This window comes from Marmota monax, unplaced genomic scaffold (genome assembly GCF_021218885.2).
Source record: "Marmota monax isolate L192 unplaced genomic scaffold, Marmota_monax_Labrador192_F-V1.1 WCK01_AAM20220418_F8-fsc00596, whole genome shotgun sequence".
NCBI classification, from domain to species: Eukaryota; Metazoa; Chordata; class Mammalia; order Rodentia; family Sciuridae; genus Marmota; species Marmota monax.
The window spans coordinates 134033-155357 of record NW_026692069.1 but is presented as its reverse complement, the minus strand read 5'-3'; the positions used below and the strand labels follow the sequence as shown (position 1 = coordinate 155357).

At 39.0% G+C, this 21325-nt stretch overlaps 1 protein-coding gene and 1 pseudogene across 1 annotated transcript in view; one reads left to right on the top strand and one right to left on the bottom strand.

Moving 5' to 3' along the window:
• The window catches only part of LOC124099519 (zinc finger protein 519), a 55280-nt gene extending 45677 nt beyond the window's left edge, over nt 1–9603 (bottom strand). The window contains exon 1 of the mRNA XM_058582950.1: nt 9453–9603. Coding sequence (XP_058438933.1) covers nt 9453–9455 — 3 coding nt within the window. The 5' untranslated portion in view covers nt 9456–9603. The remainder of the gene's footprint in view (nt 1–9452) is intronic.
• A 7538-nt stretch (nt 9604–17141) lies between these two features.
• LOC124099526 (stathmin-like) lies at nt 17142–20714 on the top strand (annotated as a pseudogene).
• The last annotated feature ends 611 nt before the right edge of the window (nt 20715–21325 follow it).

Below are 21325 nucleotides of genomic sequence, written 5' to 3'. Positions count from 1 at the left end.
GGTCAACCACAACCTTGTAGGGCTTCATGCATGTGCATTTTAGTGCTGCCTGTTTACTTCATCTAGGGTCTACCCCTGGTCTCCCTGCACCTCAGTGTGCTCAACCTCACCAGGTACTCAGTTCCCTGGCCACCTCAGCCTACTGGCTCCTGCCTTGGCTCTCCTACCTACACCAGGGCAAAGGGCCTGTGGCTGCATCTAGCACACTAGACACAAGACTATGTGGGGGAATAACAAGAATCCATCTTCTTCTCATAGTCATGTTTTCATAGAGAAGCAACTGAGCAAAGGGATATTCAGCTTCATGAGAAGGGAGCCACATGCCACTACACATGAGACAGAAAAAACCCTGAGAACAAAGAACTTGAGCATAAATAAGACCCAGGGTGTAAATGTACACACTGACTAAGAGTGTTACATAAACATGCTAACAACAAACTCCAACATACATAGACTTTATACTTGTTCAATTTATTTCCAATTTTCTCTTAAAATCCAATATCTGCAATTTTGCCAGAATGGTTATCTCCAATGCATTGTAAGTATATGAAATTTGTGATAAATGATATCATTGACCTCTCAATTACAAAATCAGCCCTAGGTTCTTAACAGAAAAATCTGACCTCACCTTCTTTAGCCTCAATTTTGGTTTCTGTTTTAAAATGACAACTTGGTGTTTCAAACAATAGAAATGTGATTTTTTTTTAAAGGTCTACAGAACTGTGATGTTAAACTAGCCAAGGAATTACACTCTCCTGAGGCCAGGCAACATGGATTTCATTTAGTTCATTATATAGTTCCACAAAGCCTAAGAATAATAATATAGAGTAAAAAATAAGTGTTTGGTCAGCTTCAGCTATTTTTTTTGTTTGTTTGTTAGTTGATACTGAGGTTTGATCCCAGAGTTACTTAACCACTGAGCCACATCTCCAGCCCTTTTACTTTTTTTTTTTTTTTTCACTTTGAGACAGGGTCTCACTAAGTTTTCAGGGCCTCACTGAGTTGCTGAGGCTGGCCTTGAACTTGTGGTCCTCCTTCCTATGTCTCCCTTGTTGCTGGGATTACAGGTGTGTGCAACATGCCTGGCTTTCAGCTAAGTTTTGAATCAAGTCTAAACTGCTAAAGTCAGTGGTAAAGTTAGACATTCTATAAATGTCTCCCTGAAGCAAACATTAATGTTTTAATGTGTGAAAATAACTAAAGCAACACAATGAAATAGAAGAAAACAGAAAAGTAGTGAATTCAATAAAGAAGGAAATAGTCCAGGCCTGGTGGTGCATATCTGTAATTCTGTTGACTTGGGAGGCTGAACTCAGATGCTTGCAGGGACAAGTCCATTGGGTCAACTTAGCTCGACCCTGTTTCAAAATTAAAAACTTTTTAAAGGACTGGAGATGTAGCTGGTGGTAGAGTACATCTGGGTTTAATGCCAGAACCAAAAGTAAACATGGAATAAATATGATTTTAAAACAGAGAAAAAGATGTTCAACCATGTTAAATACTTAACAGAAACTAGTGTAGGGAGATCATCACTAATCTAGTTCTAAAATAAATCTAAAATAGAAAACATATGTGTGTGTGTGTGTGTACACACACACATACATTCATACACACACAAATATATATTATGTTTTATATATTTATATTTATTCATACACACACAAATATATGTTTATGTTTTAGCTGTAGTTAGACACATACCTTTATTTTTTTAAAATATATATTTTTTAGTTGTAGTTGGACACAATATCTTTATTTTATTTATTTATTTTTATGTGGTGCTAAGAATTGAACTCAGGGCCTCACATGAGCTAGGCAAGTGCTCTACCACTAAGCCACAACCCCAGCCCCAGAAAACATATATTTTAAAATAATCAGTTTCTCTATAAAGTTGGCAGATGCAGAAAGCCAACAAAAAAAGGTTTGCTCTGACACACTGAACAAGAAAAAAGTGAATAAACCGCAAATAAATATTCTTTTTTCCTGAATGCAACAGAAGACAGACATCAGAAGGCAGAAAACTAACTTGGCCCTGAGCTAAGGCAGACATGCAACCATATGTGATCAGGGAGAAAGGTGAAGGGTTTAGTTTGTCAAAGGAGAGGCATTAAGAGAGTTGTCATAAAGGTGAGACCAGAGAGAGTTCTGGAATGCAGGGACTAGAAAGCTCTTCCTATGTGGGAAGGAACACTTCTTAGACATGTGACTCTGCCCTTGTTGCACTGCACTATCAGGAACCTGAGCTTCCTCAGTCCATCTTTACATTGTCCACTTTATTCCTAGTATACCACCCCTAGCAATTTGATTTAAATATTGCATCAAGTATATTAATGCAAAGATCTTTATTCCAGGCCTGAGGCCATGAAACAGTCTACATGCAGTGCAAGACAAAAGAGAATGTCAAACACACACACAGGCACAGAAAGCTGAGACTCACTGAGGCCAATACTTTAACCTCCTCACAGGAGATGTGGGTGACAATCAAATTATAAACAAGAGGCAATGTGGTGAAGACCTTTTGTAGCTAAGAGAAGTAAGAGTAATGTGAGGCTCTCAGGTATTTTTGGAATTCAGCCAATGGTAAAAAATACATTTCGTATGAAATCCAAGTACACATCTAAATTCGCTGAAAAATTGAAATTAAAAAAAAAAACTTATACTCACAAAATGTTGTGGTCTCTGATGTATTATTTTACATCACATTTTCTTCAACTAATAAGTAAATCCATGAAGATCAACTGAATTTACTCTGCCTGTAAATTTTAAAATATTTTCTTAGAAGACTAATCTATTTTAATGGCCAGCCCAGTCCTTGATGCCTTCCATTTCTCCTCTGGAATGTGCTGGGATGGGCAATATGACATTTTCCCTTGAGAAACCTCCCAATCTGAGTATTTCATGTTTGTTTCCAAATATATCTCGTAAGTTCTATGGCTGACAAATCTTGCAAACCTACAAATAACTCTAATATTTACGATAAATTTGCATTTGATCTATGTGAGAATGAATTTAGTTCTGAAGCCAATCTTATTTTGGAGGTCACAGAAGGGAGTTCTCTAGGGAGTTCTCTGTTATATCTCATATTTTGTTTTTAAATTGTATTGCTGCTGAAGCTATTTTTCCCTCAACACATCTTAGGTATTTTTATTGCATTTCCTCATGCAACACTTAGGAAATGATGACGTTGAAGAAAATCCCCAGAGGATGAACCTGAGGTCATTGCTGTCCATTGAGTCCACAGGCTTCTTTTTTTTTTAATATTTATTTTTTTAGGTGTAGATGGACACAACACAATGCTTTATTTTTATGTGGTGCTGAGGATCGAACCCGGGTCTGGTGCGTGCTAGGCAAGTGCTCTGCCGCTGAGCCACAATCCCAGCCCCTCCACATGCTTCTTGACAAGTAATTATCAATTGTGAGCAGAACCCTGAGCTCCTGGAATATAATTTTGCTAATTTCTAAATTAAAAATAAGTACTCTTACTTTACAAATCTGTGAAAATAAAATGACATGTGTATATGTGAGTCCTAATACAGCAGGTAAGTGATGATGGACCCACAGCTGCACCCACTAGGCTACTTGTCTTATAATTAAAGAAAGAAAATTTACACTTCTGTTTTTTGTTTGCTGTAAAGAACACCTTAGCGGTATACATTAGAACAGAAAGGTAGTTTCTGTAGTTACAAGTAATGCACAAGTATGGACAACAGAGTGGACAGGGAGACAAGGAGGGCACAAAGGGGGGTTATCTATGTTCATTAATGTTCTGGTTCCTTATGTGTGTGTTTGTGTGTGTGCTTAACCACTGAGTCACATCCCCTCCCCTTTTTATTTTTTCAAATAGGGTCTCACTAAGTTGCTTAGGGCCTCACTAAGCTGGGAGGCTAGCTTTGAATTCCTACTCATACTCCCAACTCACTGGGATTACAGGCATGTGCCACCGTGTACAGCAACATTCTGATTCTTTTTTTTTTTTTTTTTTTTGAGAGAGAGAGAATATTAATATGAATATTTTTCAGTTTTCGGTGGGCACAACATCTTTATTTTATTTTTATGTGGTGCTGAGAGAGAGAGAGAATATTAATATGAATATTTTTCAGTTTTCGGTGGGCACAACATCTTTATTTTATTTTTATGTGGTGCTGAGGATCGAACCCAGCGCCCCCGCGCATGCCAGGCGAGCGCGTTACCGCTTGAGCCATATCCCCAGTCCAACGTTCTGATTCTTAATGGAGACCCGAGCTACAAGGTGTGTCCCCTTTGCGATAATTCATTGATCTATATAATTTTAAAACTAATCCTATTTTTACTTTGCCCAATAAGATCAAAATTAGTTTTAAAAAGTGGTGAAGAGCAGAAAGGAAGGATTTTTAAAGAGGACCAGGGAACAATTTAGGGTTATGGACACATTAATTATGATGAACGTGGTGATGGTTTCATGAAAGTATGTAAATGCAAAAGATAAAAGTATATACCTGAAATATTTACAGGTTATTATATGTCAATTATAAGAAAGCTAAAAAATTGTATACATCTAAAGCTGAGGTAAGAAAGGAAACACACATTCTTCAATAGTTAAACTAATAAAGAGCCTAAGAATTAAACTAATAAAGAGCCTAAGAATTCATTAGCTAATAATCAGTCTCAATAATTTGGAGAAGGCAAATTTTATGAAAAGGAGAGTATAGAAAGACAGCCTTAGGCAAAAGAGCAAAATTTAAACATATTGAAAGTGAACATATGCACAGAGTGTCAGCAACGTCAAATTTTCATGCTTTTATTTTACTATTTTATTTTTTTTAAATATATTTTTAGTTGTAGATAGACACAATACTTTTATTTATCTATCTATCTTCTATTTATTTATTGATTTATTTTTATGTGGTGCTGAGAATTGAATCCATTGCCTCACACATGCCAGGCACGTGCTCTACCACTGAGCTACAGCCCCAGCCCCAGCCCCAAATTTTCATGCTTTTAAAAGACAAATAAAATTTAAAGAACTCAGGTTAAACTTTAGAAAAACAATTATGCATCAATTATACATATATATCTGATATATATTTATATATTTTTTCAAGGCTGCCTCATTTAATGTTGATATACTTTCCGGGAAACACTATGAGTCATTGTAATTCATGTGTATGCATGCTTTAAAAGGAAATATATAGACTGGGGTTGTGGCTTAGTGATAGAGTGCTTACCTAGCATGTGTGAGGCACTGAGTTTGATCTTCAGTGCCACATAAAAATAAAATAAAAGTAAAGGTACTATGTTCATCTACAACTAAAAAATGAAATATGTAAAATTATCACAAAATTTAAATTTATGGAAGCAAACATACCATGTGTAGATGATAATGCTGTAAATCACTGTAAAGTAATTTTTTATTTTGCATTCATCACACAGAGCACTGATACCTACATGGTACACTATACATACCTAGGCTATATGTGATAACTGTCACTGTACATGCGGTCTATCACCAACCAAAAGGTCATTATGCCACACATGGCTGAATGCTATAACGTTACAGCAGTTAATGTACACCTCATAATAAGATGAATAAATAGACCTATTGATCTAAAGACAGAACCTTTAAAGAGACACTTGCAATTTAGACAATGATAAGTTACAAGAGTTTGCACTGCAGGAAAGTAGAAAAATGGCATCGTTTCCAAAGAAAGCTGCTGGGAAAATGGGGTATCTGTGCGACTGATAATAAATGCAATTGTGGCCTTTCCTCATATCACATGATAAATCATTGTCCTCTGACACTTAAATACAAAAGCAAATCAAAACATTCAAAAATTATTATAACAAAGAGAGTTACAGGGTGGACACGGTGGTACACATCTATAATACCAGCTTTCCTGGAAAGCTAGGACAGGAAGATAGAAATTTCTATGGCAGCCTGGGCAACTTAGTGAGACCCTGTCTTATTATATGTCAATTATACTACAATAAAGCTATAAAAATTATATGCATCTAAATATATAAATTTCAAATAGGGCTGAAATGTAGCTCAGTGGTAGCACTCCTTTGGTTCTAATCCTAAGAACCAAAACAAGGGAGTTATTTTCAAAGTTATACAAAACAACATGTTAAAAAATAATAAAATTGGGCAACATTAAAATAAAAATTTTATTCATCAAATGCTACCATTAAAAGGTAAAAAGAGAAGTGACATAGTGGATGAAAATAATTCCCTCACATATAACCAAACATTTTTAATGTGAAAGAAAAAGACAGGACACCAAAAAAAAAAAAAAAAAAAAGCAGGCTTGAGTGATTTATAAAGGAGATATCTCAATAGTTAATACTCATAAAAAGGCTCCAAAAATCTTAAGGAATCTTAGAGCAATGTAAAAAAAAAGTCACATCAGCTAGATAAAATTAAACAATAATAAAAAAACATGGAATAAATGGATTATGAACTAAAGAGAAAATGTAATTTGTGCTTACAGAAACTGGCTATGAAGATACATGATACACCATCAGCACAGTGCATGTGTGAACTATAAAAAACATGTGAGGACCCAGCAATTCTGGTCAAAACAATTGAAATCTAGAGGGAGGGGAAAGTTTTCTCTGGTTTGCGTCTTAGGAATAAATAATAAAGTGGGGAAAAATGATTTCTAGGACCCAGCCACATTTTTGGTCACATTACATTCAGTTTAACCACAAAAAACATCAGATAAGTATTAGAGAGCTGTCTCATCCACGTGATACTTCATGTGTATGCATGCTTTCAAAGGAAATATTTATAATTTACCAGAAAATTAAAATTTACAAAAGCAAATAAAAGACTCAATCACACACACAATGTGTAGATGATAAAACTCATCCTTCTACAGATTATCATTTTCCTCACAGTTAATTTCCAACATTATCCATCAAAATTTCAGCGTGCTTTCCTTTTAGTGAAAGAAAGGACAAAACACCCTACAATTCATCTGTAAAATACATACAAAATTAGCCAAAACCCCCTCTGATTTCTAAGAGCAAAACAAGTAGTTGTCATTACTTGACACTAATATATATTATGAAACTCTAATTGTGCATTAATAGTGACTAAGGATTCATAATGAAAACAAAACCCATAGCTGAATCCACATGTATGTAAATTTTCTATTGTCAAGAGCAATAGAAAGGCCAATACCAATCCAAAACTTATCAAGAATTACATCAGATTTGAATGTATGATCAATCCAATCTAAAAGTAGGTGCTGGGCTTGGGGGCACACAGCTCACTGGTAGAGTGTGCATGCAGAATATGCAAGGTCTGGGTTTAAACCCCAGCACCACAATAAAAGGAAGATGTTAATGGAGGATAATGTTGGAAATTCAGCAGAATAGAAGACTCCTGCCTCTCCCTTTCTCTATGGATACACTGTTTCCATAAATATCTACACATTTCAAGACCTTAGACAAAGTCAGGTCACAAATGAGTTGAGACACTTAGGAGAGGAAGATTGGGACCATATATATCTGAACTTTAAAGTTTTCTCTGGTTTGCATCTTATTTACCTAGTGCTGAGAGAGGAAGGGATCACATACATATACACAAGTATCAAGACCACTTTCATGAGTGGTCTGGGACCAGGGATGACAATTAGTTAAATCTTGAAGGTTTCAGTTTATCCATAGAATGACTCTCCATCTGCCAGCACACTCTGCCAACTGCTGTCTAGCCAGAATTATAAAGATAAAAAGGAAAATATAGGCTCCCACTAGCAGCCTGAGTGGGAATTTGGCACTTCCTGAGCTCTCTCCCACAGTTCACTCTAGTAATAACTCCAATTCTTCCTAGAAGGAGTCTGTCCAGGCACTGAGAGCCTCAACTTCAACACCTTTTCTTCCTGGGTTTTCATCCTAATCTTCTGTGAGCAAAGGTAACTGAGCATGTGTAAATCTCCATAGATCATAAACAAGTGGTTTTACTTTGTTATGCAAGTACTCCTTAGGGCCACAATCCCCACCAGTAGTGAAGAAAAGGGGTTAAAATCCACAGATCTCAGAAAAAGTCACAGCACACTCTTCTAGTGGCAACTTGACAGACTGTATTCTAAATTGCATTAGGGACTTAATGCACCAATCAATAGCAGACCTCCTGCAGCCTGAACAGTGTTGTTAAAATGGTTATTATCAAAAAGTTGCAAGATAACAAGTGCTTCAGAGTACAGACATATGAGGAAAAGAAAACCCTTATAGAATGTTGGTTATAATATAAATCTTGTACAGTTTTTAAAATAGCATAAATATTCTTCAAAAAACTAAAAATAGAGCTACCATATAATCCAGTAACAATAATTCTGGGTACATATCTAAAGGGATTGGAACCAGTATGTCAAAGAAATGACTGTACTCTCATTTTCATTGAAGTGCTATTCACAGTAGCTAATAAAAGAAACAATTGACATGCCTTTTAGATGAAAGAAAGATCAGAGCAGGACATTCAGTTATTTTCTGAGAAGCTCCACCCTCACAATTCCAGCTATTCTCAAGGAGCACACGACCCAGGGAATGTGTACACTAGACACTCCAGGAGGATTTAGACATGGGGTTGCAGCACTTTGTGTCAGGCAGTTATCAAACCGAGGGCCAAGAAAAGATAGGAGGATGGAGTGTGGACACTTCACACAATTAAGTCTACAGAGGAGAATCTCAACTCAAAAAAAAAAAAAAATAGTGGTAAGTTTTTGTGCTTAGGAAAGAGAAAGGGAAAGGCACACATATTTTTCCCCCCAAATGCTCAAGCAATTTTCCGCTCTCCTCTCATAAAAAAAAAAAACCAACCAAACAAAACAAAACAAACCCTCAAAACAGAACACAAAATCTTTAAAAAGTGCCATTCAATACTTGGAGAAAAATATGTCCATTTGAAATGTAGCATGGGAAACAAATAGTTCACAACCTGGAGAGGAGAATTCAGCATTGCAATAAGGACAGGGAGCTGGAAATCTAGGAGTTTATCTATAACTTAGGCATTTATAAAGAGCCAGGCTGCAGGACAGGCTGCTCTGGGTTGGACGTGCCGCTTCCCGCACATTCGGGAGGCCCAGGAAGTGGGGGAGCTGGGGTCCCCGCAAACCCCAGCTATTCTCACGCAGGAACACCACGCACAGAGGTGGACCCTTCCTGAGGATGGTCCCTGGTCTCACCGCACAGCTGGGTCGAGGTCGGGCTGCTGGCAGGCTGCTGCCCAGACAGGGCTTCAGTCAGGGCCGAGGCGACCACGCAGTGATCCGAGAGGGGGCTGGGTCCCCGCCGTGGCGGACCTGCTCTCCGCTAGGACGGCCAGGACGGCTGAGGGCCGCGCTGCCCCAAGGAGGACTCGGGGCTGCAGACTGAAGAGGACCGGGCGTCCCACCCACCGTTTCAGGTTCCCGCCGCGCCAGTCCTGCCAGTTCCACGCAGCGCCCGGGCTCCAGACTCCCCCGCTCACTCACCATTTCCCGGCGATCGGGAGCGCAGCGCTCTCCTGTGGGTCCCGAGCGCCTCCGTGGTAGAGCGACGCGGACGGCAGGACACAGGACAACGAAGCTGCAGGTGGACCGGAAGAATGGCGGGTTCCGGAGAACAGCGGCGCTAGATGGCAGAAATCCGCCCCCTCGTCACGGGCTCTGCGCTGGATTGGACAGATCTCACCCACGTGCCCCTGATTGGACAGGACTTCAGGGCCCGCCCCCTCGAACAGAGCCCAGCGAGCCAACGCTCTGAGTGACAGTAGATTGCACCCAACCAAGGATGAATGAGACCAGAACGACAGGTTCTCGGCTCCTGTTTTTTTGTTGTTGTTGTTGTTCGTGGGTTGGTTGGTTTTTCTCCAGTATTAGCGATATAACCCAGGGACTCTCTATCCCTCATTTACATCCCCAATCCTTGTATTCTTCTCTCTTTTTTTTTTTTTTTTTTTTTTTTGAATTTTGAGACGAGGTTTTTTCTGTTTCACAAGGTGGCCTCTAACTTGGAAAGGCCTCTAACTTGGATTTCTGTTGTGCCCCACCATGGCTGACTATTTTCTTTTTCTTTTGAGGTTCTATATATTGAACCCAGAAATTCAAACTGCAGATGTTTTAAGACATGACTTCCTCTGAGTAGCGGAATCTATACTATCCAGGAAGATATGTGCATTGAACCCTGTCTCATATCAACCTTAATTATATGTTTATATATTATTCATGAATATAAAAGATTAGCAATTACTTTAATTTTTTAAATACTTTTCTGCTCTCTGGTCTTATCAGGAAGTATCTTGATCTCTGAACTGGGAAACAATACCCTAAAGCAGCAATGTCGGACTCAAACAAAATGTGAGTCACAAGTGTAATCTCAGCGGCTTGAGAGGCTGAGGCAGGAGGATGGCAGGTTCAAATGGCCTCAGCAACTAAGAGAGGCCCTAAGCAATATATGCAGAATATTATCAAATAAAATTATTAATGAAGTATTTATATTTTTGGAGCTGTATCTTGAAAACTCACTCTTTTTTATTTCAACACATCTCAATTCACAGTGGTCACACTCCAGCTGGCAGAGCTATGGCTCCCCTGACTTCAGCACCACAGGAAAAGAATAAAACTTCTTAGTAATATTTCTCCTTGGTCCAAAGCCAAGGAAAGACTACCTTCAGAAAGAGCAAGGAGCTCCTACCAACAAGTATTCAAAGTAGGCCACTATTTCTCCCACTATTTCTCATTTGATGCTGGGCACAAAGCCATTTTCCTTTCATATATCACACAGCAAACAAAGGAAGGTGGGAGTCCAGGGAGGTGGGGGGTCACATGTATTTAGATCTCTTCAGTTAAGCTCTAATTAAAGAAGATAAAGGAACATATGATTTTGAAATTTGACCTAATGGCCAGGCTGTGAAATCTGTTTCCTTCTGTGGGATGGGCACTATGAGAGTTTAGCACCAATATATGCCTGCATATATTTCTGTATAATTCAACACCATCTAATGAGAGATCTAACTTTTAAGGTAGGAGAAAAGAAAATCAGCACATGTATGGCACCTCTTATTTGCCGAATAACATTAAGTCACATGTGATTTAATCTTGGCATTAAGATAGTGAATATATTAGTTATAAATCACTGGATATAAATACTTTAAAGTGTATTAGCTCATGATTTGGGCTGGTCATTCATCTAGGCTGGACTCAGCTGGGGTCTGAATGCTGCATATAATTAGCTGATTTTTATAAGATTGCTGGACTTCAGAGGGTAGGCTGGCTGTCAACTGGAGCACCTTGGTCCTCCTCCTCATGATATTTCATCCTCCAAAAAGCTAATGTGGGCTTCATCTCATGGAAATGACAGGGTTATGAAAGCAAAAGCAAAATCATTCAAGGAATTTTGATCTTATCTATCCAATTAATACACTTTCATGATCACAGCTCTCGATAGGCCATAGAAAATAAGAAAAGCTCAGATTCAAGGTTTGGGAAAGAGATTCTGAGTTTTGACAAGAGTAGGAGTAGAAGCACATCATCAAGTTTGTGGATACAGATAAGACTGAAGAATTGCCTATAATTTGACCCTCAGTATCATTCTGCATTTTCTTATAAGTGTGGTTCATATAACTGTTTAACATAAAGGAACATGTCTAAAGTCCCACAATTATTAAGGAGTTGGGCTGAGATTTGGGGTCCACTTTGCCTGATTCCAAAATCAAAATGCCTCCACTAAACCATATGATCCATCCTTTTCTTATAATGTTAAGTGCTGGATAGTGACACTCAGAACATCAGCACTAGATTAACACCCCAGTGCTCTTCTCCAGTGGGAATAATTCCTTGAGTGAATGCCTCTGGAGCTTCTGGAAAGTTCTTGGAAAATTTTTGGGAAGCGACTAAGCACTGAATTAAGAAAACTAAGAAACAACAATATATTATATTTCCTATGACAAGAAAAGTTTTAAAACAGGTATCATGCACCCACAGGCATGGTGATAAAAAGCACACTATGGAAATTGTAAAGAGAAGCCTCATCTGTATCACAACAATGCTAAAAATGAACAACTTGAAACATCAAATAGGAAAGAATATGATGTCATAGAGTAAGACAGTATTTTTTAAAAATAAAAATATTTTATTTTTAAAATATAGAGCATCGATCAAAGAATTTGCTAAATCTCCAAGTGAAAACATCACCTGGGAACATGTCTTCACAAAGAACTGTGAAGGCCAATGTAGCTAGCTTCAGCTCAGAGGGTTTGTAGTAGTCTCCAACTGGGAGGGGACTGCAGGAATGTAACACCTATGTATTGATGGAACACACTCTGAGGCTTAAGTGCAAGGAATTAATCTAAATATGTTTGCAGGGGATTATCTCCAAATATGAGCTATGGAGAAAACATCACAAAGAATGAAAGCAATGTATAACACACAGACACACACACACACACACACACACACACACACGGATAAATTTGAATAAGATACTGATAGAAGCCAGTAGTACATAGGAATTACATATAAAGAAAGGTTAAAAAAAAAGACAAGGGTGTTTTAAGAGAAAAATGAATTCATAACCATAATGCATGAAGCAACACAGGAGTGAGTTAGTTCATTTAGGTCACCATGATGGTCACTGGTGGAGATGGAAACTGAGTGCCATCTGTCTACTTCCAGAGGTCACATTCATCCTCAAGATACTGATTCTTGAAACCCTGTGCCCCTTCTGGAAAATCATTGATTTTTCATGTCGATTTTGTAACCTGTGAATTTGCTGAATTTGTTAGCTCCAGCAGTGTTCTTGTGGAGTTTTTGAACCTTCTATGTATGCAATCATGTCATCAACAGTGATGATTTTATTTTTCCTTTCCCATTTTTATCCTTTTATTTCCTTCTCTTTCTAACACACACTGGTTAGAAGTTGTAATGCTATATTAAACAGGAGTGGTGAGAATGGACATCCTTGTCTGGTTCCAGACTTTAAAGGAAATGCTTTGTATTTTTCCTTATTCACTATGATGATGGCCTTGGGTTTTTCACAGATAGCCTGTATGATGCTGACGTCAGTTTCTTCTTCCCCTAGTTTCTCTAGTGTTTTAAACATGAACAGGTGCTGGACTTTGTCAAATGCTGTTTCTTCATCTATTGACATAACTATATGCTTTGTGTCCTTAATTCTCTTTATGTGGTAAATTACCTTTATTGACTTGCATATGTTAAACTATCTTTGCATCCCTGGTATGAAACCAAGTTGGTCACGATGTACAATCTTCTTAATATTGAATATGATTGAACAATACACTTTTGGATGATGAATAGATAATAGAAGAAAACTAGGAAGAAACTTTTAAAATTCTTAGACTCAATCAAAAATAGTGATGAAACATACCAGAAACCACGGAGAAATATGAAGGCTTTTCTAAGAAGACAGTTTATAGCTTTGAGTGCCTACCTGAGAAAATCAGATAGATCCTATATAAATGATGCACCTCAAGGCCCTTACAAACAAAAACAAATGAGTTCCAAAATCAGTTGATTATGACTTCTCAATATTTTATTAAGGTTTTTGCATCTAATTTCATCAGGGATACTGGTCTATAGTTTTCTTTCCTTGATGTATCTTTAACTGGTTTTGGTATCAGGATGATACTAGTTTTATAGAATTAATTTGATGAATTTTACCCCTTTCTATTTCATGGAATTATTTGAGGAGTGTTGACATGATATCTTCTTTGATGGTCTGGTGTGGAATTCAGTTGAGAATCTATTTGGACCTTGGTTTTTCTTGGTGGAACAGTTTTTATTACTGCTTATATTTCATTGCTTCTTATTGTTTTGTTTAGTTTTCCTAAAACTTCTTGATTAAATTTCAGCAAGTTATGTATGTCTAGAGATGTATCCATTTCCTCTAGGTGTTCTAAAATATTAGAGTATAAGTTTTGTTTTTTCAAAATATTTTTAGTTGTAAATTGACACAATACCTTTATTTATTTATATTTTTATATAGTTATGAGGATAGATCCTAGTGCTTCACACACACTAGGAAAGCACTGTACCATTAAACTACAACCCCAACCTTAGAATATCAGTTTTCAAAATAGGTTCTAATGATCCCCTGGATTTTTATGATGTCTGTGGTGATTTTTTTCTTTTTCAATTCTAATTTTTTTTAATTTGAGTGTTTTGTTTTTGTTAGTTTGGCTACAGATTTATCTATTTTCTTTATCTTTTCAAAGAACAAACTGTATATGTTTTTGGTGCCAGGAATTAAACTTGTAAGCAAAAATAATTTGGCACCATAATGAAAATACAAGTAACTGGGATGGAAGCAGACTTCAAAAAGATCAGCAAGTTTTTTTTTTTTTTTTTTTTTTTTCCCCTGCCTGCAGTGGAGTCAATCAATCAGGCAAGAAAGGATTTATTTTCTAGGTATGGAAATGGCTTACAGGGTACAGAAGTCTGGGATTTATAGTTTACAATGAGGGTGAATTAATATCATTGGAGATTATAACAGAACATTGTTCTGTTCAGACAGTCAGGAACCTAGTTGTGCAGGTTAAAATTTCAACTCAAGAAAGCAGTTGTAAAAACTTTGAAACTCATTGTCCCTGGGGAAAGCTCAGAACTAAGTGTTCACTGTTTATCTTTCTTATTCTGGGACCCATTTTTACCTAGATTTCACTATTTGCTTTTCTCCTTCCAGGACCCATTTGCAATGGGAAAAGGTAAAAGTCCAGGGCTCAGCTTTTCAGTATCTGCTTCCCTGCTTCAGAGCCCATTGTGGTTGGGAAGAAGTGAATGTTGGCTTTTGGTGAAGATGCTGGGGCTGTACCCTGAAAGGGATGAAAGTTTGCTTTTTCTTTCCAGGCAATTGTTACTGGGAAAGGATGTACTGGGAGAGGTTTAATATTTGGCTAGTTTTTTCCCCCTCCTCCTGAGCCACACTGTTCTTCCATTTTTCCTGGGGTGGGGGTGGCTATCTTGTAGGAATATTATTTTCCATAACCCTTCAGAACCCAGGGTCCCTTAACCATTAAGCTACATGCCCAGTCCTTTATGCATTTTATTTTTAGATAGGGTCTTGCTCAGTTTGTTAGGGCCTCTCTAAGTTGCTGAGGATGACTTTGAAATGGTGATTCTCCTGCTTGGCTTCCCAAGAAGACCCGACTCTTAATTTCATTGATGCTTTAAATGATCCTTTGTATTATTTTATTGTCTATTTTATAGACTTTGGTTCTGATTTTAATTATCTCCTTCTACTGGTTTTGGAATTGGTTTGTTCTTATTTTACAAAGGCCTTGAGGTTTGATTTGGGATCTTTCTGATTTTCAAAGCTATAAACTGTCATCTTAGAATCGGTATCCTAGAGGTGTCCTAGAGGTGCTGGTAAGGTTTATTGATGTAAGACAGATGATGCGATACACCTGAGGAATTTTTAGGAAGCAGGTTTATTTAACCTACACAGGTCCAGAGGGGCTAAAGCTGAAAAATCTCTGGACCTCCAGCCTGGAGATAAAACTTTGAGTTTTATACCTAGTGGGTGGTTACACTACATGGTGATTAACATAGCAGTTACTTTTTGTTTCATATTCTTAGGTAGGACAGAAGTTTCACAAGTTTTTACTAAGAAAACAGAAATAACATTTGCATAGCAACAAGCTTGATTGCAGACCTAACTTTCACAAGAGGAAACCTGAAACCACGAGGAGCTTTCTGCAGAAATCCTGCTGACTTTATTATTATTATTTTAATTGTTGATGCACCTTTAGTTATTTATTTATATGTGGTGCTAAGAGTTGAACCCAGTGCCTCACACATGCCAGGGAAGCGTTCTTCCCAGAAACTTCAACCCCAGCCACTGATGATATTTTTTTGTAAAAATCTTGCTGACAAGGAAAGAAGCTAATGATTTTGATTGGGGTTTTTTGGGGGGCTACATCGAAACACTACTCTCATTAAAATCTAAGACTTTTTTTCCCCTGTGGTATTAGGGCTTGAACCCAGCTGTGCTTAAACAGAACCACATTCCTTGCCCTTTAAAAAAATATATTTTATTTTGATACAGGACCTCGCTGAATTGCGGAGGATGTATTTGCCCCTGCGACCCTCCAGCCCAGCCTCCGGAGCTGCTGGGATTACAGGCGTATTCCAGCATTTCCGACATTCTGAGAGCTTTTAAAGCTGCTTCCCAGTTTTCTTCGATCAGCCCTTCAACATTCAGAAGTGCGCTGTTCAGTCTCCGCGTGTTAACACGGTCTCCGCGGCCGGGCGTCCCGGTACGCAAGTTCCTGGGCTTCCACAGATAGTCACTGAGCTGGGTTTTACCCCGAAAGCTGCTGGTATTTGACGCCTGCACCCTCACCCCTGGGGATGCCGTCCAGCTGCTGCTGTGAAAATGGACCAAGCCTGCACACCCGCGCTGCCACATACCTCCGTCTGTTCAGACGCGCAGCCCCCAGCTGTGTAGCGAACCCGAGGCCCCGCGCCGTGACGTAGAAGCGTGCGCGCACGGCCTTGGAGCAACGTGGGCGACTTTATCTGGGGACCTTGGACCGCGCAATACCTAGCAGTTGATGATGGCGCCTATTGATGGCGTCTCATGGGAGAGGCTGCGCGCATCCGCGTCCGCCGCGGACCGCGCGTTGGTGCTGGGCTCGCGTGGACTGCTAGGCAATATCCCGCTGCACTCACGTATCCGAGCGCGCTAAGAGCTCCTCCTGCGCAGATTGGAGAAGGTCAGGAACACGCCCGACCACCCTGCTCTCCTTGACTTCTTGCCCTTAGGAGGCTGTGCTGGGTTGAGCTTTGTCACTGACCCCAGAGCTGCTGCACGTGCACTCCTGTGTGGTGGAGTGGGCTGAGACTCCATGTTCCCAACCCCAGTGGAGCCTGAGAGAGACAGCCTGGACCTTCCCGGGGTGAGGGGCCCTGGGAACAGCGGTTTGTGCAGTTTGGAGATATTCCTTCCCGGGTGCATATGGGAAAGCGTAGGATGATCACTCAGCCGCCTCCAGTTTGGCTTTTCTTTTTCTCCACCTGCGCTTCTCTGACACGCCCCCTGACCCCGCAGCTTCCTGTGAGCCCTGGAGCACCGCTGAACCACTGGCCTTCTTCAGAAATCTGATTCCAAAGTTCTGCCCATTGCGCAAAGTCCAAGTGATCAATGAGGCTGTGAAGGTACCTGTGGCAGGGATGGGTTGGGCCTCTGTGTAGTCAGTGAAGGAGGCGTCCTTGTCCAGAGAGGCTGCGTGATGGACTCATTCGTCTGTGTTTCTTTCTAGACCAATTTGACAACAGGGTTGTGATAGATATGGGGATTCCTTTAAGTCGAGTGGCACATTCCAGCTCTTAATTGTGGGCCCTAGCAGCTGACTGCCAATTTCTTTCTGGGTTCTTCTTTTCTCACTAATATGAAGGAGATCCTTGGATAATAATGGAAGGCAAGAGTGAAAGGAGTAGAATTTATTCAGTGAAAAGAAAAAGAGAAGTCTTGCAAGGCTGAAGGGAATCTGGCAGTAGGTTTCCACTTACATGTACTAATCTAGGGGCTTATGTCCCTTCTGGGTAGGGAAAGTGATCAGAATCTGTGCTAAAAGATGCGTATTGTAAAATTACCAGGGCTGTTGGTTGAACTCTGTGTTAAACAGGTATTGGAAAAGCATCAAGGCTATTGGTTGTGCCCTTTTAGTTTGAACTTACCTGTAACCTCCATTTGAGTCTGCCCCTACTTTCATTTTTCCCTTGCTCTGGGATAGAGGCTTGGCTGTTAATGTTTGGGCTGCTTCTATAGGCTGACTTCATGGAGTGGTGTTTTTTTTTTGTTGTTGTTGTTGTTGTTGTTGTTGTTTTTTGTTTGTTTGTTTGTTTTGTTTTGATTAGGGGGAAAAGAAACAAGAAGAAACAAAAACAAAACAAACAAACAACAACAACAACAAAAACTTAAATTGGGGGCCCATTATCCTGACAGCCTGACCATTTTACTCTCTATCTTATTCCCTGGGGCTACAGAGAATAGATTTTGGGGCCCATTCTAAAGAAGAGGAATCAGGTGGCTGATTATATGTACAAAGCCTGGGAGGAAGGCTAAGGATTGCTCTGAAAGCCTCTTCCTGGGACACTTGGTGAGAGGTGCTAGGAGAAGAGGCAGGGCTCCTGACCTGCCAAATTGTGACCCATCACTGTTCAGCAACTGTGGGTCCAAATCTACATCCTCACTCCATGCAGGCAGCTGAAGGAGGGACTGGACTCTAACAGACCAAAGTGGCTTAGGACATGGCAGAATGATTTCAGGGTCCAAGGGAATCCTGGTTTTGGCCACTCACTGATCTGAAGCAGAGACTAGAAGTTAAGTCATTCTCCACACTCACCATGAGTGTGGATAAGAGCATAGCCAAAATCTAATACATGTAGTTAATTACAGTGAAACACTGAAAAAGGCTTTGTGGGTTGTCCCAGTCACTTCTAAGGATGCTAGAGGTGGAAGAGGGCAAAAGTCCAAGGTCAGCATCATCAGTTTAGCAAAGGTGCTAAGTAAAAATAAAAATGACTGGGGATACATGTATGTAGAGAATCAGATGTGACTGCGTTACTATTACTGTCCTTGATGGAGTCTGCCTGCAAACGGGATATTCTGTCAAGGTATAGATAGGTAACAGCAGACATGCTTGAAAATGAGGTATCTGCTGTCCTTGGGAGGACTTACCTACAAATGGGATGTTCTGCCAAGTGGGCTAGGAGGGCTCTAAGAAAAATTTTATTATCTGTTCTTAACAAAGAGCAAAGCTCAGCATACTCCAGGCCGAGAATAGATTAGCCATGAGAAGCGGGTCATTTCTGATTAGAAAGTAAAACTTCTGTCTGCTATGTTTAATTAGCTGAAAGACCTGATTTATTGATGTTGGAAGGCTGCCTTCTTTGTTCACAATACTGTAAAAAGATTGCTTGTACACAATAAAGGACTTTTTTTTCCTGCTGCTGCTTTGCTTGCTCTGCTTCTTCTTTCTTTTCCCATGCTGACCTGCAAGTGAATTACTGCAACACATGTAAGTGGCTAAGCAACCCTAGGTTCAAACCCCAGAAAGAAAAGAATATGTTGCCATTTAAAATAACATGGATAAGGGTGTGGCCAGGGGGCTTGGACTCAGCAGTGCTCTCCTTACCTATGGATTGTGTAGAATACACTGCCAGTCTCTTATCTTCTTTTCACCATGGCTGCTTCTGATATTCAGATGAAAGAACTGGAAATGTGACTCAGGCTAGGCTTTTGAGCTGATTCTAAGCTCTCTGTCAAAATAATCTGTCCTAGATTCCCCCTTTCCCCTCTAAAAATAAGCATCTTTCCTTGTAGGAAATTCAAAAGAAATTAGAAGTGTAGAAGAAAGATTAAGTCCTGTGAAGCTGAGGTCAAGAGCATGAGAAAGAAGTGCTTCAGAAAGCCATAGAAAAAAACAACAACTTCACTAAAATGGAGGAAGAGAAACTGACTAGCAAAGAGAACTGAGATGCACAAATGGCTGCCATACTGGAGCATTAGTGAGAGAAAAGTAAGCACATTGAAGAGGGACAGAAGAACAAAGAATCCAAAGACCCTGCTGACGAGACGGAAGCTGACTAATTTGTTCTAAGAACTGACTTTCTCTCCTTCCCTTCCTGAATATCCTAAGATTGTACCGGCCATTGTCATTTTATGTTTTTCCCTACTCACAAATATTCTAGAAGCTGATGTAGGACTGCTTATGTAGATCCAGACTATAAGGTGTTGTTTTAGGGGATAAAGGGGGAGAAACTGAAAGTGATTTAATCTGTTTCTAAAGTGTTAGTCTTTTTGGTGTAGCTGTCTTTATTTTTGCATATTTTCTACTTCAGTGCACTTGGTGTACTGAGTAAATGGCAGGTACTATATTGGCTCTGTAAAAACATCTTTATGAAGAGTATGTAGTGGCTTCTTTCAAACTGTTAGATGCTGAATATCTGTTTACTTTTCAATCCCAGTTCTGTGCAAATCATACCAGATGCTACTGAACTTGAATGGTTAACAAAACTACACAAAGCTGTTAAAAAAATAAATAAATGGCTGAAGCTGGAGACTCCATGGTAAGGGAAATGATCCAGACACAGAAAGAAATCTATTGCATACTCTATGTGTGTAATCTGGGCAAAAACATTTGCATGTATAGAGAACAGTGGTTATTAGAGAAAAATAGTTAATAATCCTTGCATCATATACTAGAAATTCCAAAGAGAGTAGAATTTTAGGTATTCTTACTGCAGAATCAATAAATATGTGCGATGATGGATTTTATTCTGACATATTCACTATACATAGTAATGAAATTTGGTGTGATATTTTCATAAATGCATGCACATGTACTGATAATATTCAATTCCCCCCTTCTTCCACTCTTGATGCCCAGAATCCTTCCTGGCCAGAGTCAATATTCTGCTTTCACATTGATTTTATTTTACCTGCCATATATAATAGATAATAGCTTGTGATACATTTTCTTCTGTGTCTGTCTTTCATCTTTTAGCATTAAATCATCCAGTTCCATCTATTTTGCTGAAAATTACAGGATTTCATTTTTTGTTTGTGACTGATACTAATACCATTGTGAATACCTGACATACTGTCTGATGCATACTTTGTTTACCTATGGCACTAATTTTTCTCTTTTTATGCATGCTAAATATATTGTTACACAAGTTAAATTTCTACAACAAAAGTCAGAAACAAGGAATAAAGTAAATTAGGGAACTATACTCCTTGGCCTGATTTTATCCAACTGAAACAAAGTAATCTAAAACTTGAAAAATAAAATCACATCCCTATTTTGCTTTAAATATGATGATAAATAAGATAATAGTATGCTAATTCTCTTTGAATCTGTCAAACACTAAACAAATATGGGAGTCTTCAGTAGATTCTATTACACAGAAAACTGCCCTTGTACAAATAAATAAAACAGTAGGTTGATAGGAGATGTATGATTCATAATCTTTCTGCAAACTTACACTTTCAGTGTAAGTGTTCCAATTATTTGGCCCAAAACCCTCATGTTTACTTCATCCATCAATAATAACTTTAGTTTTATTTTGGTGTGTGTATAGAAATATAGAGACAGAGATCATTCTGAACTTTGACATGTCTTGCAAATTTCTTTTTTCCTTAATATTTTGTTTTAATTGTAGTTGGAAACAATACCTTTATTTTATTTTTTAATGTGATGTTGAGGATTTCCCCACACATTCTGTGGTTCTACCCCTGAGCCAAAACCCCAGCCCTGTCTTGCAAATTTCTGTCACAAACTAGGCAAGCAGTTCTGCCTATGGTGCTCCCCAGAGTACCACTGACACAGACATTTCTCATCCAT